General features: G+C 54.0%; 1 protein-coding gene across 3 annotated transcripts in view; it reads left to right on the top strand.

The window, feature by feature from the left end:
• Positions 1–303: 303 nt before the first annotated feature.
• Positions 304–24,540, top strand: part of Camk2a (calcium/calmodulin dependent protein kinase II alpha) — a 62,344-nt gene continuing 38,107 nt past the window's right edge. The window contains exons 1-3 of one of the 3 annotated variants that reach the window (XM_005324162.5): positions 304–555; positions 16,005–16,099; positions 22,725–22,784. In XM_005324162.5, coding sequence (XP_005324219.1) covers positions 494–555; positions 16,005–16,099; positions 22,725–22,784 — 217 coding nt within the window. In that variant the 5' untranslated portion in view covers positions 304–493. The remainder of the gene's footprint in view (positions 556–16,004; positions 16,100–22,724; positions 22,785–24,540) is intronic. The other 2 variants (XM_040273001.2, XM_005324163.5) reach the window with 2 other exon arrangements.

The raw sequence follows: 24,540 nt of genomic DNA, 5'->3' as shown, positions 1-24,540 counted from the left end.
TAATCCCATCCCGTCTGCTGTAAGGGACTCATAGTTGGAGGTGGGGGAGGTGGGAAGGAGAACATGACTTGTGGACTAAGTTTGTTCTCTTCCCCCTTCTCCATGCCCCTCAGTGCCTCACCCTAGGGGTGCTGAGTCCACCCTCCATTGGCCCCGCACAGGCTTGCGGTATTGTGTGCGGTAGGGCCAGGGCGTCCGGGAGCAGGTTTTGCAGTAGAAGGCAGGCAGGTGTTGGGGAGGCAGTTACCGGGGCAACGGGAACAGGGCGTTTCGGAGGTGGTTGCCATGGGGACCTGGATGCTGACGAAGGCTCGCGAGGCTGTGAGCAGCCACAGTGCCCTGCTCAGAAGCCCCAGGCTCGTCAGTCAAGCCGGTTCTCCGTTTGCACTCAGCAACACAGGCAGGCGAGTGGCCCCTAGTTCCGGAAGCAGAGCAGCAGCGCCCCAGTCCTGGTGCCCCAGCCCCGAGCCTTGCCTGCCTGTCCAGTGCCAGGATGGCCACCATCACCTGCACCCGCTTCACAGAAGAGTATCAGCTCTTCGAGGAACTGGGAAAGTGAGTTGCACTTCAGGGAGTCCTGGAGGGTGCAGGGGGTCAGTTTCTTGGGCTGGGGGGGCGTGTGCCTACATTGCTCAGGCTCTCTTGTGCACACAGAGGAAGGCAGGCTACATGCTTTTGGGGCACCCGCATGTGCACAAGGTGCCAGAGTCAGGCATAGGCATGTTTGTGGGTGCAGATGCGCCAAGCCAGCCAGGTGTGTGTGTGGAAGGGTGATAGGTTGGTGGTCTATGCCAGTGTGTGTGCACGTGTGTGCACACATGCACAAGTAGACACAACCTGGGTGCTCACAGATTCTTAGAAACTTAGGGTTAAAAGGGATTTTCCTACTCAGCTGGAATTCCTTCTCTAGTTTCTCTTGGATATCTGTGGTGATGGAGAGGTCACCACCTCCCAGGTAGCCCTTCCTGACTTTAGACACCTACAGCCCTTGTTCAGAGTGCCAACTTCCTGAAGCATATCCTCTCCCTACTGTCCCCTTTCCAGCTCCTACCAGAAGTGAGGGCATAGGTACAGGAGGGGTTAATATGCGAAGGACTGGTGTTGGGTGGAGGGGAGGTGCCATCAGCAAGCTGGGGGGACACCACTGCTGCAGGGCTGATAATATGAAGGGTGAAGAGCTGGGATCCTTTGGCAAAGGTTGCCCAGCCCCAGAGCCCATTTTATGCCTCTGATGACGGATGCGAGAAGGTGGGAGGGTGAGGAGCCCGGGGAGCATCTTGAGGGAGCCCAGTAGACTGCAGAAGGGGAAGGTCCCTGGATGCCCCCAGCTAGGCTTGTGGAGGACCTGGGATGATCAAGGGTTGGGGTGCAGTTTGGAGGTGGAGGGTGCCCTCTGGGCAAAGGAGCGCCAGTGCCCTGGTTAGTTATTACTGCCGTGGCAGCTGGAGCATGGAGGAGAGGGCCTTTGGAAGCAGGTGTGTGTCAGTTGGAGGTCTAGACATCTGAGCCCAGGGTGCATTTTGAGGTGGAGGTTGATGTGTGCTGTTGTATAAGGACTTTCGAGGAGAGTTGGTCAGGTTGTATAAGTACTGACTCTGGGGTACACTTGTGTGTGTACCAAAAGGTTGTGCAAACATTCATGTTTGCTTGTGCACCAGAAAGAGGTGCTTATGTGTGTGATTGGTGTGCACAGCTTGAAAATGCAAGTGTGCCCTGAAAAGGTGCACATGTGTGAGAATGTAGAGTGCTGTTGGCTGGGTTGCACGGGAGTGAAGGTGTCACTGTGTGTCACTGTGTGAGTCCGTTTGTGTTAGGTCAGAACTGGGTGCACATCAGTAAGCAATGAGTGTGGGGCCTAGGCATGTGTGAAGACCCACACGGAGGCATGGACTCAGCGGCATTCCCATGGGGTCTACATGTGCACATCTGTGAGATGCCTACAGGAAGGTGTGTGTGCATGTGTGTGTGTGTGTGTGTGTGTGCGTGCGTGTGCGAGGCCTGGGCTCACAGGCTCATGTGGGTGTTGTAGGCGTGTGTGAGCTCATGCTGGTGTCTGCATATGTGTGGGAGGTGGACCTATGGCTGTGTATAAGCAGAATGCCTGCACACGCACGCGCACGTACATGCACACACACGCTCAGCCTATCCTAACACCTAGAGACACAGGCCAGCTTCCTTATGCAGACACACACTCTTGTGCAAATGTATTCACTCTTGCCTGCAGACTTCCTGCCTTTCTGAGTGTGTCTTTGTGCTGGAAGTGGGGGAAGGAATACAATGTTTAGAGCTGCTCTAGAGGACTGGGATGTCCCCCAAACTCAAGCTGGGACCTCTCTTCAGCTGGTCTCCAATGCCCACTTGGAACCTAGGAACTGTCTGATTAGCCAGGAGCTGCCTTTAAGATTGCCACCAAGGCTGGCTTGTAGCAGGACTGCGTCACTGAGCATAGTGTGATGGTTGGAATGTGACTAAAGTGCTCAAAGTGACATCAAAAGTGCTGCTTTGCCCCTAGAGGAGAGGCTGTCAAGATGGGGCTTAGTGTGGGTGACCTGCACAGAGACCCTCTGTGAGCCTTGTCACCCTCTGCCTGCCTGGGCTCTTGGAAGGACCAGGGCAGGAACAGGATTTCAGGGGAGAGGGAACCATGGCAGGAAAACTGAGGGTGACAGTCACGGCCAGGCCTTGTCTAATCAATGTCAGACCTCTTCCTTCCAGAACCCTCAGTGTTCTTAACCTTTTCTAGGTCACATATTCCTCCAGGAATCTGATGAAAGTCTAAATTGACATTCCCCAGAAAAATGCACAAACCTACAAAATGTTGCGGACACTGTCAGGAGCTTGCAGGGCCTTGGAGGACTGTGCCTGGGCCTGAGTTGGAAGATGCCTGGATTGGAGAGAAGGGGCTGAGGGGCCCGGTCCCACGTCTTCTAATGTCTGTGTTATGAAGTCCAGGGCACACCATGGAGGAGGCAGGCAGCTGGGGCTCTGTCTATCCGCTTCAGTCTGAGCGTCCTGTGGGGCAGGGTGGGCTGGCGGCACTCAGCTCTTAGCTCTGTGACACTGGGCACTGTGTGGCACTTCTTCCCTCATCTACACCCTGGAGATTAAAAAGACTAGTGAGGATTAAGTGGGATGGTGGGTGGAGCTGCAGCCTTGAGCCAGGGCACACAGGGACTCCAGCAGGACATCACTGCTGGGTTGGCTGTTGGGCTCTGGGGTTGGGCAGGGCTGGGGAAGGGAGCAAAGCCTGCTATTTCCCTTTTCTCTGGAGTCTGTGCAGTGTGGGGGAGGGTTGACCAAGGCTCTCCTGGGCTGGCAGAGAGGCTTTGGCTCCCCTTCTATCAGGGGGGCAGTGAAGATGCGTGCAAGGCCTACTCTTTAATTGATGACTCCTGCCCCTTCCAGCCAGGAGAGTGTGGTCAAAACCCAGAAGCCAAGTCCCCTTCCAGAGCCCACTCCAGGTCACTAGCAGGAGGACTGGCAGAGGAGGCTAAGTTGACTCTCAAAGGGGACATTGGAGCTTTTGGGCCTCCTTCAGCTGGGTCCTGTGCTGCCGAGCTGGAGAGGAGGGCAAGGATCCTCCAGGCTTCCTGTCCTTCCCAGTGAGGCCTGGCTTGTGACTGCAGGCCTTCCAGGACCCCAGGAAAGGGCAGGCTCCTGGCGGAAGAGGAGCTGCTCTTCCTGCCTAATGGGCAGCCAGCTGGGGGCTGTGGCTGGAGGCAAGGCCCTGAGCAGGGGTTTCTGGGGCTTCCAGATGCTACCAGACTGAAGGCCCCACCGACCCAGAAGAAGCCAGAACTGAGTTCCAGGTCTCCTAGAGGGCTGGCATGAGGCTGTCTCGGGGGTCCCAGAGATGAGCTGACTTCCCTGTCCCCTGACCCTGACCCTCATCCCTCCCCAGGATGAGAGACATGGACGGCCAGAAGAGGAGCACTGAGTCTGGGCGGCAGGCAGGGACAGGGTGCTGGGTCACAGCTCCCACATACTCGGCCTTCTCCGAAGCCCAGGATCTCTGCGAAGGCAGGAGTGTTGCCGATGGGGGCCAGAGAGACGCACGGTGTGTGTGGGGGGGTCAGGGCCAAAGCAGCGGAGGAGGAAGGAGGAAGCCTCCTCCAGTCTTTTCCATACAGGGCTTCAGATCCCACCCCTGCCACAGAGGTTAGAGAGACAGAGAATCACCCTGCAGCCTGTGTGATCACTGGGCTATACAGGAAAAGCCTCCAAAGGAGATTTTACTTGAGAGAGGAGGGAGGGAAGGAGGGAGGGAGTTCAACCCACTCATTTCTCTCTAGAAACAAGGATCTGAAATTGACTCAGGCAGTGCTGGGTAGGGGGAGGGTTGCGGGGGTGTGGGTGGCCAGCAAGGTTGACGCAGGGAGGAGAGGCCGGCCCCTAAGTCCGAGCCCTTCTTATTCCATGGATTTGCACTGTGCACCAGGCTGAGTCGGGCTGACTCATGGGTGGCAGGCAGCGTGGCCAAGAGGCAGCCCCCCCACACTGGGGGCCAGGGTCCTGGCTGCTCAGGTTCAATCTTGGACCCAGACTCTGATGCCTGTTGAATGTTCTTAGCAACCCCACCCTTCTCTGACAGAGCCATTAGGAGGATGGGCGATGTCATAGTGGAGAGAGAGGCCACCTAGACATTAGTGCCCTACCCAAAGATGGGAGTGTGCCATTACTTCTAATAACCTCTCATACCCAGAACACTCTGGGGGCTCACCAGGGGCACCTCCATCCATTAGCTCTTCTCTGAGGGGGGGGGGTAGGCAGGGCTTATTTATCCATCTCCAGATGAGTAGACTGGGGCGAGGAGGTGGGGGCCTAGGGGGTGGCACCCGGGTCTCCAGCATCCCTGCATGCTCTGAAGGTTGCTGAGAGGGGCTCTCTAGATGCTGTAACCAGGGAGCATCTCCTCTCTTGAGCACAAACAAGGGAAAAGGGGCAGTAGCCTCGGGGTGGGAGGGACTCTGAGCTGTCCCTTAATTTTCAGCCATGATTCTGTCTTGAATTTGCTGGGCCACCCTGGATGAATCACTTATCCTTTGTGTACCACAACTTTACCATCTGTCAAATGGGGATCAAATCTCTATAGATGCCTGAAATGCTCCATTAGGGTGCTACCCCTTGCAGCCTCCCTTTGTGCAGGATTAATGAGAAGTTGCAGACCTTAGAGCATTGGAATTGGGAGGGCCATAGAGAAAGCCCATCCATTGCACAGACAAGAGACCACAACCAAAGGGAAGGAAAGTGATTTGTCCAAGGCCACAGTGAGAGGCAGTGGCAAAAGTCAGGAATAAGAGACAGTGATTTGCAGGGATCAGAAACCAAAGGATGGGAAATTGGGACATAGGACCTCAAGAGGGGTGTAAAGGATGTCGGGCACTGTGGCACATGCCTGTAATCCCAGCATCTTGGGAGGCTGAGGCAGGAGGATTGCAAATTCAAGGCTAGCCTCAGCAACTTAGCAAGACCTTGTCTCAAAATTAAAATAATTAATAAATTAAATTTAAAAAGAGGGGGTGTGAGGACAGGGGAGGGGATAGCCTTTCCTCATGTTCTCCCTTCAAGCCGCCCGAGCGGCAGGCAGGCACATGTTCTGGTGCATGCCGCAGCCCTCCACCCCCACACTGCCGCCCCCACACGGGCTGAGACACACTGACACTCTGCCGAGCCTCCCTCCCTTCCTGCCACCTCCCTCCACAAGCACACGCTGACACTGCTGCCAGTACCCCCTGCAGGCTGGGCCCAGGCCTTCTAAGCAGGGTGAGGGCCTCCCTCGGGGTTGCAAGCCTGCATACCTAGGCTAGTGCACACACACGTGCACCTTCACATAAACTCACAGGAACACACAGGTGCATACACACACACACACACACACACACACACTGGTTGCAGCAGGACACAGCTCAAGTTCACCTCCTAGTGCAGGGACAGCAGGATGATGCTGGCTGGGCTCTGGGTTCTCTCTTCTTCTCTGTCTCTCTCCATCTCTCTGGTCTCTCTCTTTCTCTGTCCCTTTCTTCTCTTTGGGCAGGCCTCTCTCTAACACAGCCCACCTGTCCTGTGTGCCCACTCGTGGCCTGTCCATTCTGAGTTACTCCATGCACCGTAGGAAGCCTCTGGTCCAGGTGAGCCTTGCGCAGCCCGCCTGCTGAGACCCACCTCAAGGGCACTGCTGTCTGCCACGTGTCAGGTGGCTCTAAAAGGCAAGGAAGACTTACTGTGCTGGAGAAGGTTAGGGTCTTGGTATCTTGTGGTCACATAAAAGACTCATCTGTGATCCTTGAAGCCATTCAAGTCTTTCCTGAGCAGATCCTCTGTTCCTAGCCCTGGGCTGAGCTCAGCATGTAACACCTGCAATCTCTGCCCTCAGGGGGCTTTCGATCTGCTATGAAGCCAACATTAGTCAAATCACTTTAGAAACTATTATTTAAATGCATCTGGATAAGGGCTATGAACAGAGCTGTGAGCTTCAAAGAGACCTCAACTAGTTGGAATGAGGGAGGTCTCAGGGAAGAGTCCCCTGAGCAGGTGACATGGGGAACTGGGGGCAACTAAGAAATAACCAAGTTGGGCGCAGTGGTGCACACCTGTCATCCCAACTACTCTGGAGGCTGAGGCAGGAGGATCACAAGTTCAAGGCCAGCCTAGGTAACTTAGCAAGACCCTGTCTCAAAAAAAAAAAAAATCATATAAAGGGCTGGGGGCACTGTTTAGTGGTGGAGCACCCCTGGGTTCAATCAGGAGTACAAAAAAAAAAAAAAGTTAAACAGGGGGAAGGGGAGGAAGAATGTTCCTGAGAGCAAGAACAGCACAGGCAAAGGGCTCTGAGGTGTGCCCTTCAGTGAAGCCCGTCAGCCCCCGAGGGACCTGGGGTCGCACTCTTCTCAGGCCTGTGCAGCCTGCCTACAGCTTCCAGATGCTAGGTCCTAGTGGAATATTAAAAGGCTGCTATGGTCTAGAAGACGGAACACAGGCAGGGCGGGAATGGTCTGGAAGCCAAATCAGGAGAGAGAGCACTGAGGAGCAGGGAGCCTGTACCAGGGAGAAGAGCCCCATAGGGGCTGCGTCCCCCGACCCATATCTGCAAGGGTGTCCTCAGGGGCAGAACAGCAGAGTAATACAGTAAGGGAGGCAGATTTCATCTCAACACCAGGAGGAACTTTCTCACGTCCACAGCTGCTCCTCTGCCCCAAGATGGTGCGGCCTCAGGAGTCAGCGCTGAGGAAGCTGCTGTATGCAAATCCACACCTTAGGCCTCCCTGGTATCCCTCCACCCCAACATCCCTGCCCTCACCTAGTGAGATGATTGCTCCAAAAGTGAAGAGGGAGACAGTGCAGGGCCAGGGCAGCCTCAGTTCCATCCAGAATATCTGAATAAGAGCAGGGGTGCAGGGGTGCAGGGGTGCATACCTGTCTTCCCCGTGACTCAGGAGGCTGAGGCTGGAGGATCACACATTGAAGCCCAACCTGAGTAGCTTAGCAAGAACCTGACTCAAAATAAAAAATAAAAAGGGCTGGGGATGTAGCTCGGTGGTAGAGCACTCCACTGTTTCACAGGTGGGGAATTAAAGCCCAGAGAGGGCAAGAGCCCTGCCTGCCCATGGCCACACAAATTGGTGACGCAGTAGAACTAGAGTTTCAGACTCTTTCCATTTCAGCATAGGGCTCTTACCCCTCGGAACCACTCTGTCTGACACTGGCACCTCTAAAAGCCTCTGGGCCATGCCCATGGTGAGGGCAGGCTAGGCAGCCGTCAGAGGCCAGTGTGAAAGCGGCTCCTCAGCATCTGCCCTGTTTGCCGCTCTCTGGCCCTCCCTCTGAGCACTGTGAAGAGTTTTCTGTTTTTCCTTTTTTCTTTTTGTAACCCATTCAAGAAAACCCATGTACAGCCAAAACAAGGAATATGCTGGAACTTCTGTTGGTTCAATGTTCCCTGCAGCAAACAGAATCTTCTGGTTCCCAGGCCTTCTGTGTCCCCCACGAGGCTTCTGCTGGGTTGGCGTTGGGGCCCCCCGGGGGGGTGGGGGGGTGGGACAGCTCGTCCCTGCAGCATCTTCTGGAGTCTGGGAGTGGGTGGTGCAGCCACAGTGGCGGGCAGCAGGGGAGAGGAGCTGTCTCAGTACAGGTCCCGGATTATCCGTCTGTCTGTGTAATGCTGTGGCTGCAGAGTTCTGCTCACAGAGCTGCTGAGACAAGCTGAGGAGGGGAGGGGGCAGTCAGGAGGAGGGCATCCCAAGCCCAGCCCATCTTCTCTGATCTAGTTGCCATTTGGGAGAACCAGCATAGCTGTTTTTTGCTTGTTTATTTTTAAGAAAGTATACTACCAATGAAAAAGGAAATAAAGAAAAAGAAAGACAAGGCTCCATTATTATACCAACAGTAGATCACACAGATAGGAGAGCTGAGGCCCCCAAAGAGACAGGATTTGATTAAGGTACATAGAGCTTCTGGGTACAGGGTGCACACCTGTCTTCCTCGTGACTCAGGAAGCTGGGGCTGGAGGATCACACATTCAAGCCCAACCTGAGGAACTTAGCGAGACCCGCTCTCAAAATAAAAAATAAAAAAGTCTGGGGATGTAGCTCAGTGGTAGAGCAACCCTGGGTCCGATCTCCAGTACTGGGTGGGGAAACCCCACCTTGTCCAGGATTTTCCTTTGTTTCTGAGCAAACCTGACTTTTCAACCATTTGGGAGCCCTCGGTGGTAATCATGTAAGTGACCCTCTCCCAGTCATGCCCACTTGCTCCTGCATGCGCAAGGCTGCATTATCTCCTGCCGATCTGCCTACGTTACGGCCCACTGGGCTCCAAATACGGTCGCTGTGATCCCAGAGTATGGGGTATTGCAAGAGCAATGAATCCTGAGTTCAAGGTCTTGGCCTCAGTTTATTCATCTGTGGAATAAGAGTTGGCTTGCATGGTAAGGTTCGACTGGGAATGCCCGTCTCTGATGTGGTGTGGCCCCCCACTCTGGTCCAACATGATGCTGCTCTGGTGGCCAGCCCCAGCTCTTGCTTTCCCCCAGGCACTCTAACCCTATCTGTTCTGGGCAATTAGATCAGTCGGCCTGGGTCACCACCAAGAGGTTTGGATGCTAATCCTTTCACAGGCCACTAGTCTGTCTGCCTCTGAACCTTCTGAAATCACCCCAGCTCATCTCAGAAAGCCAGATGCTTATGTATCTTAACAGAGTGGGGAGATTTGGGGGAAGAGAGTGGCTTGCCATGGAGCACCCAGGCAAGGAAACGAGTAGGTCAAAGTGTGGAACCAGAATTCTGAAGGTGGGGGCGAGGTGTGTGGATGCAGATTTCAGTCCTGAGTGATGTCAGTGGCTTTAGCCATTTGGAGAGTCATGGGCTGTTTTGTGAAGCGGAAGAATATGCGTCCTTTGCCCAGAACAATGCACAGACACAGCATCATTTTAATACAATTTTAAGTGGATTCATGAATGCCCAGAGCCTCCCCAGAGATCCCAGCTAATGGCCCCTGGTACAGGGGATAGAGGAGGAAGTTGTCAGAGGTTGGGTGGAGAGGGAACAAGGAGCTTTAATGTGGCTGGGGGACTGAGGGACAGCAAGGCACTGTGGGTGAAGGGGGATGCCAGGGACAGCAAAGTGACCTAGAAAAAAAAGAGGGGGATAAGCCTTGAAGCAGGTGGTCCCTGGGCCCAGCGCTACCTGGTATAGGACAGCGAGGCGGACCAGGGCCAAAGGGGGGCTGCCAGGGGCACTGGGGAGGGGAGGCTTTGGGTGGGTGAGCCTGGCACGAGCATTGCTTCCATGGAGCCCTGGGGGTGGCAACCAGATTGCAGTGGGTTCATGGAGTGTGGGAGGTGGGAAGAGGAGGCGGCGGATGTCGGACATTTGTTCTGGAAGTTTGGCAGCAAAAAGAATGGGAGGGAGGAAGCAGCTCGGGCTGCTGGGTTGAGAGAAAAGTTCTCGTTGTTTCATTTTATTGGGGAGAATATCTGAAGAGGCAGCCAATGAAGGGAAGATTGGAGACTGTAAAGAGCCCAAACAATCAGACCCAGATGAGGCCAGAGTGCAGGGAGAGGGCTTAGGGAATAAGAGACCCCCTGGAGGAGCTCTGAGTAGCTCCCAGGGAAGGCGAAGAGGTTTCCCTTAGAGGCAGTTGGCAGCGACTTCTCTGCCGGCAGGGACACTCACAATGACTTCTACCCCCTTCTTTCAAATGGGGAAACTGAGACCCAACAGGATAAGCAAGCTGGTAGTTGAGCTGGGTAGGGACGTGGGTCTTCTGTCCCCCAACCCCAGTGCCCTTGCTGCTGCACCTGGCAGTCATGTTCACATTTCAGGGTACTCCAGGCTGGAGCAGGTGGCAGACCCCCGTGGCTGGCAGCCCACAACGCCCAGGACACGGCGCCTGCCAGGCAGCCAGAAAGCAATTTCCCAGTGTGAATCCTCTCTTCACAGCCCATTAGCACGGCCCCACATTCTCTACGGCTCTGCCCTCTCTGCAATCTGCTGGGTGCCGGGTGGGGCCTCCCTGCCAGCTCACACTCGTGCCTGCACACACCAGGGCAGCTGCTCAGCCTGGGGAGCAGCCTTGCCCTCCCCACCATGGCCTTTACACAGCTCTTCCCTGCTTGCTTCATCCTGAGCTTGGCCAGCAAGGTCCATTTTATTACCGATGATGCTAACTGTTCTCACCCTTGGCATATCACGGCCCCTGTACAGGGCATTGTTTCTTGAGCATTTATTGTGCTCCAGGGATTCTGCTAACTCCAGCCTACTGATTATCTCACTGAGTCCTGGAAGCCACTGCACAGGATGGGTACTCTTATTGTTCATATTTTACAAGGGAGAAAACAGGCAGACCACAGGGAAGCAACCTGCTCATAAGTGGCTGAACAGCAATTTGAACTCTGGTTGGGCAGGTCCAGAAATGCCTACTCTTACTCACTTAGAATTGCATTCTCCGACATGGTAGGCATTAGCCACATAGAGCAACTTCAAGGAAATCCAATTAAAATTCCATTCTGTGGTCCCACCGGCCACAGGTCCAATGCACTGCAGCCATATTGCCTGGTTGGCTGCCCCACTGAGCAATTCAGAGTAATTCCACCATCACAGAAAGGGCTGTTGCACAGACCTGGGGTACGACACGGAAGCTGGAACGACCTCCACACTATTGCGCCTCATTCCCACCCCAGCCTCCACATTGCCAATGAAGAAACTGAGGCTCAATCAGGACCCAACCCTGCCCAAGTCCTCCCAAATTCCACCCTTCAGTGTCTAACCTGGGGTGCTTTACCACTGAGCTACACCCCCAGACCTTTTAATTTTTTAATTTATTTTCTATTTTGAGATGGAGTCTCATTAGGTTACTCAATCTGATCTTAAACTTGTGATCCTCCTGCCTCAGCCTCCCAAACAGCTGGGATTATAGGTGTGCACTCCCCTTCCTGGTTTTTAGTCTCAATTATGTGCGATGACTCTCATCGGCCCTTGTCTTCCTGCTCCCTGCCACTGTGGCAGGCAGAGGAGCCTTCCCTCCTATAGACGGAGACCGAGGCTGCATGGGTAGCCCAGAGGTCTCCCTGGCCCAGGCCCTTTCTTCACCTCCTTGGGCCCCTCTCCTCCCTGCTCTGTCTTGTTCTGCTCTGCGTGCTTGGCCCTGAGCCGGAGCTTTGTCTCATCTCCCCAGCACCTCAGGAGCTGGTGTTCTGCTCGGAGCAGCCATGAAGTGCAAGTTCCAGCCACGCAGTCTGCTAGGGGTGGGCCAGGATCGGACCACAGGTCTTTGTGACCACAGAGTCCTGGTTCTTGAGGCTATGATCTCTCCTGCCTTTGGTGGAGTGAGGAGAAAAAGTCCACGTGATGTGATCTGAATCCTCTTCACAGGGTCACTGGGAATTTGCCTGCTCACTCGAGGCCTCAGTTTCCCAGTCTGTTGAAAGGATTCTGACTTCACAGAGCTGCTGTGCAGGTCAAGAAGGTGCTTGTTGCTTGTGCACTTGGGGTGAAGAAGCCCTCTGGGTCAGTAGTTCTGAGCTGGTTTTGAGAAATGCCTCCCTCCAAGCACCAGAGGAAAGCCATGCGCCCCTGCCCGGGACAAATGCACACACCCAACCTCATGCAGATATGATATTCTTGTTCTTCGGGGGTTCAGAGTCCCTGCAGCCTCCCTGCCCAAGGCCTGGGCCCCTGATCAGGAATCTCTGATTCTTGTGAGAACTTGGCCCTGTCCTGAGCAGCCAGTTTTGTAAGACTTAGGCCCCTGGCTCCTTAGGGCAGAGCCCAGGCTCATAGGTCCCATCAAGCTCCCAGTACAGAGCCCAAGTGACGTCCCTACTGGTACCGATTCCAGGAGAGATGGGATATGTAACAGGACTTCCCCAGAAGATAGTCAGGGCAGGGTCAGGGTTAGAAAAAAATCACCTATTCCCAGAGTCCACACACAGGGGTTCTGATTTAGTAGGAATCTATATTTTTAAAAAATCCCCAGGAGATTCTGTAGCTGCCAATTTGAGGACCACTAACCTAAAATCTGTACCTAGAATAGAGTTTTATTTTTCTAGTGGAGAAACTACACATTTCTCCCTCTATCCCTCCATCCACTGGACACATATTAATTGAACTCTATCCCGGATTGAGCACAGGCTAGATGCTGGGGCAGCCCTGCCCTCAGCAGCTGGCCGCCTTCCTCTGTCCCTGCCCGCCTCTCTGTGGAGGGTCAGAACCCTTCCCAGAAGTGGCCACTTTAACTGTTTTCTCCCCAGGGCTCTTGAGAATCTAGGTTCCCAGCTGGCAGGAACCTGAAGGTCTTTGGGTCCATCCCCCTGCCTGGGTTTGAGAGATCAATAGTCCTCTGCTATTCTCAGATGCATGTTCCTGTCCCTCTAAAAATCCTGCCTAAAAATTCTCTCTTGTCATATTTCTGTTTCTCTGGCTCTTGCTTATATCAACCTCCTGCTCCTACACGGAACACTTACAGAGGCCCTTTTGGTAACAGACAGACACTGGGTCCCTGGTGCTGGGGCCTAGAGAGGGAGGTGAAAGTTCTGGCCTCTAGGAACTCACCCAGCTGGGAGAGACAGGAGCTGGACGAGCTGCCACCATCCTGGACCTGATGGGGAATATGGGACCATGGTCTTGTGATGTAAGACAAATATACAGTTGGTCTTGTGCCTGGTGGATAGCAGAGCTCCTAAGACTCTACTAATTCCCTAAGGGATAGGGCTGTCCAGAGCATCTCGAGTTCTAATATTTGGTCTTTGATCCCAGTTCCTGACATATTCATCCCTGGGAATTTCTCAGGGGCTAGGGGCATCTTTTGTTCTGATGAGGTGACTCTTGGTGGTCTTCTGAATGGGGCTGGTCACCAGAAAGACCAAGGCGTGATTTGCTTGGAGCCTTCAGCCCCAACCCCACCTTCTGGGAAGGCGAGAGGACTGGGGACTGAGTTAATATTCCTTCTTACCCATGTGACGGAGCCTTCATAAAGGTGCTGAGGGGTGGGGTGCAGAGACCTTCTGGATGGTAAACAGCCATGTGGCAGGAGGTTAGCACACCCCAGATCCACAAGGACAGAACCCGTGTGCTCAGGATGCTTCCCAGCCTGGCCTACCTCGTCACTGGCCGTCCATCTGTGTCCTTTATCATATCTTTTGTTCTATAATAAGTAAATGTGTTTTTCTGAGCTCTGTGAATCATCCTAGAAAATTCTCTAGCCTGAGAAGAGGGTTGTGGGAACTTTCAGTTGCTAGCCAAGTTGGACAGAAGGTAACTTGGGGACCCACTGCTAGGGACGGGCATCTAAGATGAGGGGGCTGTCCTGTGCATGGAACCCTTAACCTGTGGGGTCTGCACCAACTCTAGAAAGCATCTTAATAGAATTGAGGGACACAACTGGTGTCCACAGAGTAGAATGGGTTGGTTTGAAGAAGCTGTCTCTGTCTGGTGACCAGAAGCACGGTAGGAGTGAGTCAGGGAAAGGAATTTTCCTATACAGGGGGGCTCCAGGGATCAGAGGAGGGGCCCCACAGCAGGAGCAGAGTCTTGTGGGGGTCACAGGGCCTACTGCTTTCTTTCTGGTGAAGAACAGGCAGGGCTGCACACCTCAGGGCGGACCTACCATTCTGCATGGATTCTGGCCTTTAGCTTTCCTATGAGGTCGTATTTCCGAGTCCCTTGTGTTCATCGTCGCCTCTGTCTTCCTCTTCCTTCTCTAGAGCTTCCTGACTGCTCACTTCCTGCTGCCCGGGTGTGAATTCAGAGATAGCGGACTCAGGCTATGAGCAGGGCAGACCTTCTGTCAGAGGCCTCCTCTGCTCCTGTTGGTCTCATCTGAGTGACTTGGCTGGCCTCTTTTCTTGGATGGGGAGATTGAAACTTGGAGGCTGTGTTGGGGAACCTGGGCAGGAACCCAAGTGGGCTCACTAGGTGTGGAAGTCAAACACCCAGAAGCGCTGATCTCAGAGATGTGGCCCTGCCTGTAACTTGCTGTGTGACCTTGAGCCATCTACACAGAGTTCCACTAGACCTCGGAGTCCTGAGCCTCCACTCTGGTCACAAAGAGTCAGAATGGCCATTTTAGCAAGATGGCTGGATGGCCTGTAGGAACACCTGCGTTTGGGAAGTCTGCCCAGGAGCTCCTCTTCTTGCCATGAGTGTGTGTTTAGGGCAGTGATAGTTGTGGCCAAGGTCACTGTCAGGCCCCTTGGAAGCCTCCTTGGTGTGAGTTGTGGGGCCAGATTGCCTCTGTGGGACAGAGCAGAGTGCAGCACTTGGTGGCTTCTCAGCTCCAGATCCAGCCCTCAGGCTGGTCCTGCCCTCAAATCCTTTGGGGACAAGACTCCAATTGGGAAATTATCTAGACTTCTAGGTTTTCTTAAAAAACTAAATGATGTGGGGTGATGAGCTCCATTGCTTGGGACAATAATCCATTTCCCCATGAGCTCTGAAACCCACAGTCCTTCCCCCAAGTTCTCTTCTGGTCATGGATACTTTGCGGATAGAATCCCAGGAGCCTCTTAAAACACAGGAAAGGATGCTCAGTCTCACTCTTAATATGATAATTAAAAACTAAATCAATATCCATTGTCATTTTCCATCTCTCTTACCAGCAAATATAAAAACGGTTGATAACACACATTGTGGACAGTGGCACAGGGAATCTGTCCCCTCACATACTAGTGGGAAAGTAAGTTGGTGCCATTGCTAAATAAGATGCACACTCTCAGTCTTTATCAAAATTTCCAAACAATGCCTACCTCTTGACCAAAAGACACCCATTCTAGGAATTCATGCCACAGATGTGTGCGCACATGGGAAATGTAATCCTAATACCCAGTACAAGGTTAGTCAGTATAATACTCTTGCAATAACTAAAGATTGAAACTAACCCACTTGCCCTTCACTAGGGGCCTGGCTGGTAAAGTACAGGACAGTCATACAATTACATATGATATAATGAGGAGCTCTTTATGTTTTGATATGAAGAATGATCTCCAAAATACATTACTAACAGAGAAAAAGGAGGGTACAGAACAGCTTTGTGAGGGGGTAGGTATCTGCATAAAGAGGCATAAGGGCCAGTAGCAGTGGCTACCTCCAGAGAAGGGACCTCAGAGGCTGGGGTACAGGGTTGGGGGGAGTCTTTTCACTGTACTTTTTAAAAAAACCTTTTGAACTTTGAGTCATGTCCATGTGTTACCTACTCAAAGAATAAAAGAAGCTAAAGATTTTAAGAGACCTGGATTCAGTGGTTCTACCACTACAGGATTCCAAAGCTTTGCAACTTGGTGAGCCAAAGTTTTGGTGACCCCAGGAGGCTGATCTTGAGTGAGACCAAGCTTCTGGGTCCCTCTCTGGCTCTCTCCAGCCATGCTATTCTGAGCTGGGCCACAGCAGTCCCTGTGCCCCTGAGCAGCTCCAATAGAGGCTTCCCTCCCAGCACTGTGCAGCTGTGTGAACTCCAGTGTCCCCAAGGACACAACCCCGGGCCTCTCACCTTCTCTGCCTTCTCTGTCCTCCCAGGGGAGCCTTCTCGGTCGTGCGCAGGTGTGTGAAGGTGCTGGCTGGCCAGGAGTATGCTGCTAAGATCATCAACACCAAGAAGCTCTCAGCCAGAGGTAGGTGCCTGACCCAGGCCTGCCCACCTCCAGGCTCCCCTCCCCTGCCTCCCTCCTCCACCCCTGGGCTTAGAACCAAGACCCAAGTCCGTCCCCCTGGATGTTGGCATGGGAGTGCTCCTGCCATCCCCTCTGCCTGATACCCTAACCTGGCTGCTTACATGGCTGGCCCTGTCTCAACCTTCAGGTCTCAGCTCTGTTACATCCTTGGAAGAGCTCCCCTGGCCACCCATTCTGAGGGAGTCTCCCCCTTTTCTCTTTCATACTGTTTATTTCCGTCACAGCTTTCCCCTGACCTAGCCTCATCCTATTTGCTGGGCTGACTCCTTGTTTAACATCTTTTTCTCTGGACTGTAAGCTCCAAGAGGGTGGGCGGGTCTCATTCTGAGCTCTCCGCTCAGCACCTGGGACAGCGCCCACACTAGCCACTCCAAGAGGCTAGTGAACTGCAGGTGAGCTCTGGTTCAACCACACCAGCCCACTCTCTGGTCCCAAAACAAGTGGTCTCGGAGGTGACCTAGGTTTGGGGACAGAGAGCCAGCTAATTCTAATTTGCAGAAAGGTTTGGGAACCTCAGGCCTAGGACCTTACCAGTGGTCCTGGAACATCAGCGTCAATGTGCCTGTGAGACTGTGAGAAATTCAAAAGCACTGGGCCCCACTCCAAACCTAAAAAACCCCAATCTGCATTTTAACAAGATGCCTGGGCGAGTCACATGGACATGCAATTTTGAGAAGGCTGCCCAGAAGACTGCTCCTCATTGGCCTGTGTGGAGGGGCAGTAATGGCCGGGACCAGGGTCGGTGTGTTGGAGAAGATGTTGTCTTCACAGATGCCAATCTCCATCCTAAATGAAGCAGTGCGGGAGCAGCCTCTGGGCCCATCTGCGGAGGGTGGTTCTGAGGGATGGTGTGGGTGCAATGGTGAGCTGTGCAGAGGAAGGGAGCCATCGCATGAGGGCAGGCTTCGTGTCAGGTATTTGAGAGGCGCAGCTGGCAGACCTAGGCTTCCTGGAGGTCCTGCTGTATGGGGTGCTCCCGCTGCTCCCTGCAGGCCTCCCGGCAGGCCCCGTGTTGCATTCTGTGTTGCTGCCCTTCATCTCTCCAGTTCAGTGCTGTTGGACCAGCACTTTCTCCTATTCACTGACCTCCCCTGGTGTCCTGCAGGGACAAGAGGCTCAGCAGAGGCGGGGCCTCTGAAGGCCCAGGGCTCACCCATGGCATGGCAGGGTGAAAAGGCCAGACCAGAGAGCCAGGGGCAAGGAGCAGGGTGGGCAGGAAAGCTGGCAGGAGTCCAGAAGGCTGGCTCTCATGTCCAGAGGCCTGGATTGGCTTTACCATTGCTGTGTGACTAGTGGCAGTCTTGTGCCTTCTCTGTGCCTTGTGTCTCTGGGGATCAAGGGAGATGTCCCAATCTCTGAGATAGAGGGAGGATGTGCTTAGAGTTATAACTTGGTGGTGACAGGATGAGGTTGTCCCAAGAGGGGTGTTCCGAATAGTGATCTCCCTGGATGCTGGGGGACTGGAGGGCCTCGCCGCCATCTCAGGGGCACACACACATATACACACACACACATACAGAGGCTGAGAGACAGGTGCATAGGAGAGTGGAAAGGCCACCTCTTTGTTTGGGAGGTGACTAAGCGTTCCTGGGACAGTGTGTGCTCTGGCTATAGCGGCAGTCACCTCCAAGACCCTTCCTCTGGCTATTGGTTGAGCTTTGGCGCTGTGGCCCAAGCCTAGGTGAGTTTGTGGAGAGTGGGGGCAGGGAAGGTATCGGGAACATTGGGGAAGAAGTCTGCCAACTGCCAGGCTCTGCACCCAGCGGGAGAGGAGCAGCGCCTCTTTGTTTGCCACTCACGGTGCCTCCAGGGGGGTCTAGAGCTGAGCTTTTGGCAACACACTCTGAACTCCTCCTGCTGGCACCCCTGGGGGACTTCTGGCAGCTCCCGCAGAGGCAGTGCCCATGGGGGCTGGAGGGGCTGGGGGCATCTGTTCTACCCTCCCAGGGAGCTACAGCTCCCCTGTCCCCACCCCGCCTGGCCTCTCCTAGCAAGTGATTCCCAAACCCAGAAGCCTTTTCTATATGTGTCTTAAAATTAGTCTTAAAAAATGCTTATAGTATAATTCAAAAAACTATTAAGAAATTAAGTGAAAAGTAAAATTTTGCCTGTCCCAATCCTTGCCAAATGTCCCTGGGAGTCTTCTTAAAAATGCAGCTGCTGGAGCTCTGCGGGTGAGGGGTGGAGCCAGCGGGTGAGGGGTGGAGCCAGCGGGTGAGGGGTGGAGTCAGTCGATGAGGAACGAGCTCCACTGCAGCTGCCTGGCAGAGGCTCAGAGAGGCTCCCCGTGCCCCTCCTCGTTAGGGCTCTGGACATATGGGTGTATTCAGTGCAGCCAGAGGAACTAGCTTGGGGACTGTGAGCTCCTGACTCCATGCCCCACCCCCAGGAGTAAGGCACCTGTCTCCTTTCTTCCCCAGTCTCCTCCCACCTCGCCTGGACCTTGGAATTACTTCTCCAGCCTCCCAGCATTGGTAGCCCTGTTGATGCCCTATGCAGCCAGGGGGCATTTCCCATTCCCAGACTCAGGCCTCTTTCCTCCCTGGCTCGTGTGCCCCCTGTCTGCTGGAGCCCAGTCCCTCTGGACACAAAACCCCACCAGATGTGTGACTGTACTTCCTCACAGGCCTGGGCTGTCCTGCCCTGCCCTGCCCTGTTGGGACTGTCTGGCCCCCAGGGACCTCATCCAGTGTCCACCAACTTCACCTCAACACCCTGTCGGTGAGCCACCCACCCAGGGAGGGAAGAGTGCTTCCAAGATGTCACCGTGGGCATTAGAGATGATGCTCCCAGGTACCAGGCAGGAAGCTGGAGACTCTTGGCTTCCAGAGACTTCTTACCAGTGAGAGACTCTCCTGAGCTGGATGGACTGTAGAGAATTAATGAATTATCAGAAAGGGAGGCCACACAGGATGGTCATTACGGATGAGGATTGAAATCCAGCTCAGCCGTTTGTCTGCACTGCTACCCTGGAAAGCTGCCTGGGAGCTTTATCTTAGGCCCTGGGAAGTCGGCAGGGACCCACAGAAGAGGTCCGCCCTCTGTGTGCCTGTTTTCTAGGGAATGAAGCTGAAAAGAATATTAAACACATAAATCAGCTGGGTAGTCTCAGGAAGAGGTGAGTGATGTCAAGAAAGGCAGGATAATGGGGAAGCAGTGGGACAGGAGGGAGGCTCTGCAGGAGGTGACATTGTCCTGGGACCTGTCTATGATGAAAAGGCAGCTGTCCCTGGGAAAGAGCGTTCCAGGCAGAGGGAACCGCATGTGTAAAGGGCCTGTGGTGCAAAGGGGCTTGGTGTGCCTGAGGCCAGAAAGGTCATTCTGTGGCTGTAGTTTCCTGCCCACATGAGGCAGTATTCAGCCTGCTACTGCTGGCTGGGGTGGAGTCTGGGTCATATCATAGGTACATGGGGAAGCTATTGGAGTTTGACACCGAGGAGTGACAGGATCTTACTTATAGTTTAAAAGAGCTACTTGCTGGGTGCTGTGGTGCACGCTTGTAATCCATGAATGAGGCGGGGTGGAGGGGAGGGCTCAGGCAGGAGGATCACAAGTTCAAAGTCGGCCTCAGTAACTTAGTGAAATCCCGTCTCAAAATAAAATATGAAAAGGACTGGGAATGTTACTCAGTGGAAAAGTGTCCCTGGGTTCCGTACCCAGTACTGCAAACAAATAAATAAACAAATAATGAAAGCTCTTCACCTGCCATGAATGATTGTGTGGGGCAGGTCTAAAAGGGCCACCAGACAAGTGATTTTGATAAGGGGGTCAACATTTTTTTTTCCACCGGGCCTCCATTTCCCCATCTATACATCAGAATGAGAAGTCAGAGGTCAAGAGAAACATGGTCCTTGTCTTGAGGTTCTCCATACATCAGAAAATGACAATGTTGCAAAGACGGTTACAAATGTATATATTTGCATCCAATAAATACTGCTTTTAATGGTAAAAGGTACCATGCAGGGCAATTGTGGTATGCCTAAAATGATAGTCCCCGTGGCTCAGGAGGCTGAGACAGGAGGATCGCAAGTTCAAAGCCAGCCTCAGCAAAAGTGAGGCACTAAGCAACTCAGTGAGACCCTGTCTCTAAATAAAATACAAAATAGGGCTGGGGATGTGGCTCAGTGGTCGAGGGCCTCTGAGTTCAGTCCCTGGTACTCCCATACCCACCAAAAAAGATAAAAACGATAGCTCCTGACATTCCAGTAGGGAGGTCTGGTAACCTGACACAAGTTGAACGTTGTGTGACCAGTGTGCCACCAGTGGAACTGTGCTCCCGGCTGACCTCACGTAGAGAAAACACCAACATTCCAGATTTGGGCTCTGCATGTGTCACCTGGGCCAGAAGATTCCCTGTCCCCTCGGATAGGCCTGGCCTTGACCTGCCTGACTTCTGGTTCTGTGGGGCTGGGGTGGGGGCATCTGTACGAAGCAGGGAGAGGGTCCAGCTCCCTCTGAGTGCTCCCAGTCAGTCCTTGATGGGAGGCCCCTCCTTTGCCCAGGAACCGACATCCTCTGCCCTGGAGGAAACAGAAGGAGACTGGGGGGGGGGGAGCTGGATGCCTCCCCAACCCCCTCTCTTCCCTGGCGTGCAGCAGGTCTTTCCCCAGGGGCTGAGCCTATGGAAACAGAATTGGACTTAATTGCTTTGCTGATGGCAGAGCCGCATTTCAGCATCGATCTTGGCTTTGGTAGCCTGGAGGGCAGCCAGGGACTGCTCTAGTGGAGGAGGATGGGGAGGGGGAGCTGGGTGCCCAGGGACAAGAGCTGGGACTTTCTCCATCTCTGTCACCTTCCTGGGTACCTGCTCTGCAGGGGCCATTCAGTGGCCTGGGTTTTGGTTCTGCCTTAGCCTCTGAGCATCTTTGTGAGTTCCCTTCTGCGGGCTCCACTTTTCTCACCAGCAGATGGGGGCCGGTGGAGGCAGTGGCTCTGAGTTGGAGCAAGGAGAACAGCTCAGCAGAGTTTAAAGCCCAACTCGGAGCCAGCCTCAGCAACAGTGAAGCCTAAGCGCTCAGTGACACCCCATCTCTAAATAAAATATAAAATAGGGCTGGGGACGGGGCTCGGGGATGAGTGCCCCTGAGTTCAATCCCTGATACCCACTGCCCTCCCCCCAAAAAATCCCAACTCTGGAGCCTGATTGCCTGGGTAAAAAGCATGGCTTCCTCACTCCCCGTGGGGGAGATTGGGGACAAGTACTTACTCTATGAACCTCTGTTTCTTCTTCTATAAAGCCAGAAAAACGATAGTACCTCTCTCAAAGGATTGTCGTGAGGGCTTTAATGGCACATAAAGCACCCTGCACAGGGCCTGGCACATGGTAGCTACAGGTTTGAGCATCTCTGAGCAAAACACTCTCAGTCCAAAATGCTGCAAAATCCACAACTTCATGAGAGTTGACATGCAGCCACAAGTGGGAAATTCCACTCCCTGAAACTTCATTTCTCGCACAAAGCTATTAAAAATATCATACCTTCAGTCTGTGCATAAAATGTGAATGAAACCAAAAAAATTTGTGGCCCGCTTGAGTCCCATCCCCAAGGTATCTCATTATGTATATGCAAATATTCCAAAATCTGAAAAATTTTTTTGAACTCTGAACAATTCTGGTCCCCAGTGTTTCAGATAAAGAATTCTCAGCCGGTATTCCTCATTTGCTAGTAGTTTCTCTTTAACCATTTTGTTTTAAAAAGGAGACATTAGATATGGAACTGTGAGGAAAGCAACACAAAGGGAATTGGAAAACCGCTGATCCTGAACAAGGCCTCTTTCCCTCGTGGGTGGGGAGACCCAGGGGCCTTGGGCAGGGGTCGTGGAAGGCAGGGTGAGATTGGGGGGCCAGGCCGAGGCTGTCACTTACCCTGCAGATCCCTGGTCCCAGAGTCCTCAGAAAGGAAATTGGCAATAGCTCTTCTGGAGAGAATAGCCACTCGATTAGGAAGATTCATTCATCGAACATCTGTTCTTTCATTCAGCTATTCTTGAGCACCTACTGTGTGCCACGCATTCAGGCAGATGCTGGGGTACAACACAGCACCTGCTCTTAAGGATGCAGATGTCCATCGGGGCCCTGAGAGTGCAGAGGAAGGCCCTGCCAGCCTGCCTGTCAGGATAGGTGGCCAGGAGCTGGTGACCTCAATGGACGGACGGGTGGGAGCGAGTGATGGCCGGTGAATGGCAGCTGGGAGGCCGGGAGATGTTCCACGTTGGAGAGCTGCCTGTTCCCAGAGGGAGGTGGCCAAGTGTAGGGGTGGAGGTATGGCGCTCAGTAGGGACATCTGGGCGAGGGGCAGGAGTTGGCACCTGGGCTGCTTGGCCCAGGAAGTCTAGAAGAAGGCCCCACCTTTGAGAGCACTGGAAACGGAGGCCCACAGAGGGGGAGGCCTCACCTGGCCTCCCTGCCTCCCACTCGCCCCACTGCCTTCCTGGAGCTTCCCAAGACCCAAAGGCCAGCTCCTCCAGCCCGAGCTGCCCGGGCAGGGGTGACAGGAAGAGGCCCTGGGGAGAGGGGGAGCAGGAGGCTGCTCCCTCCCCTGGGACTCACCTGGCATTTGTGTTTCAGACCATCAGAAGCTGGAGCGCGAAGCCCGCATCTGCCGCCTGCTGAAGCACCCCAACATCGGTAAGCCTGGGGGCGTGGGGTACCCGCGTGGTGGCCCCGCCTGGCCCATCCTGGCGGGTGTTGGCCTCTGGCTGTCTCTGTGGTGGAGGCAGCGGAGGTGGGAAGGGGGTGTCTCTGATGGCTTCCACCTGCCGCAGAGACCAGCGCATTCCCGGGGAAGATGAAGAAAGTCCCTTCCTCCTGCCCCACACTGCGGCAGCCTCCCTCGGAAAAGCTGTTTCAGGAAAGCTCCCGAGGCCCAGACGGAGATGAAAATGGCCCAGGGGCGCACTCAGCCCTGACCTGCGCCCACTCCCCAGACGGGTCCCCTGCTAAGTCCTGGGACACCTGCTACCACCTGCCTCTGAGAGACTGTGCCCAGGGGGACCAGGACAGAGCCAGGGCAGCAGCACTGAGTCCCCCTACTGTGCACCTGGGGGTGGACCCCTGCCAGTCAGGGCTAGGGTTAGGAGGGGAAGAGCGCAGCTGTCCATCTGTCTAGTTCTGTCCGAGATTGGCTGTGTGACCTTGGGCAGGAGCGCTACCCTTTCTGAGCCACTTTCCCTATCTTCATGAGGAGGGGGCTGTGTGGATGAGGGCTTGACCTTCTCTAATCACCTGGGCACTTTGTGAAAAGTGCTTCCGACTCATTGTCTGGGGTGGGGCCTCAGGCTTTGCAGTCCCCACAGTCGAGAGGAGATGCCAGGCTGCTGACAGAGAGCACGCCTTGCCAGTGAAGGCCTCCCGCTCCTACGGATGGCTCCACCCTGACAGTGCCACAGGCATCGCATCAGGAGTGGAGCCTCTCTCTGTGCCCGGGGCCCCAGGGGTTAACGCTCCTGCCAGGAGAGGCCCCAGGCTATTGATGTCCAGGAGGCCCCTCCCCCACTGCACAACAGCAGCCAGCGGCCAAGGCCAGTGGCAGAGAGGGGGCAGCCAGGTGCTGGCCTCAGCAAGGAATCCTGCTTGGACCCTGTCCCCATCTGCTAACTTCCCATTGGGTGGCCCTGGGAAGTGCCCACCACTCAGGGCCTTCCATGCGCGGGTCTAGACAATCTCCATCTCTGGTGTCTGCATCTCTGGCCATAAACCTTGTGGTTCTTACAAAGGCTGTTGGCTTGGGAAGAGGTGGCGGGGAGGGGGGCTGCTGTATAACTGCAGCTGTCTCCGGTCAATGCTGCCTGCTGCGCGCACCTCTCCCATTCCCAACCAAAAAGGGGGGGGGGGCAATGAATTGTGCGCTCTGGCGTAGACCAACTGAAACTCAAATCCTGGGTTTGCTGCTCAATTGCTGTGTTCCTCTGGACATATTGCTTCGCCACTCTGAAGCTCAGTTTTATCCAGAGGATGGGAATGATACATACCTGCCTCATAGATGTGGTAATTAGATAGAGCAGAATGCAATGACAGACCCCAGGCAAGTGCTTTGTGATTGCTAAGCTGCCCTTCCCAGTCCTCGCTTTCTCAGAGAAGGATCTTATCAGAAGACACCCTCTGGGGGGCGGGGCTGGGGTTGGGGCTCAGCCATAGAGCACTTGCCTAGCACGTGAGAGGCCCTGGGTTCCATCCTCAGCACCACATAAAAACAAATAAACAAAATAAAGGTATTGTGTCCAACTACAACTAAAAAATAAATATTAAGAAAAAGAAGACACCCTCTTGCCTGAAACTCCACAGGCTTATCATTGCTCAGAGCCATTGAGATTGTAGGTCGTCGACAGAAGACACCATATAACATGCTGATTAAGAGGTTCAGACACATCAGGTATCAATCTCA

This window comes from Ictidomys tridecemlineatus, chromosome 1 (genome assembly GCF_052094955.1).
Source record: "Ictidomys tridecemlineatus isolate mIctTri1 chromosome 1, mIctTri1.hap1, whole genome shotgun sequence".
NCBI classification, from domain to species: domain Eukaryota; kingdom Metazoa; phylum Chordata; class Mammalia; order Rodentia; family Sciuridae; genus Ictidomys; species Ictidomys tridecemlineatus.
The sequence above is the reverse complement of the archived record's forward strand: the minus strand, read 5'-3'. Positions and strand labels throughout refer to the sequence as shown.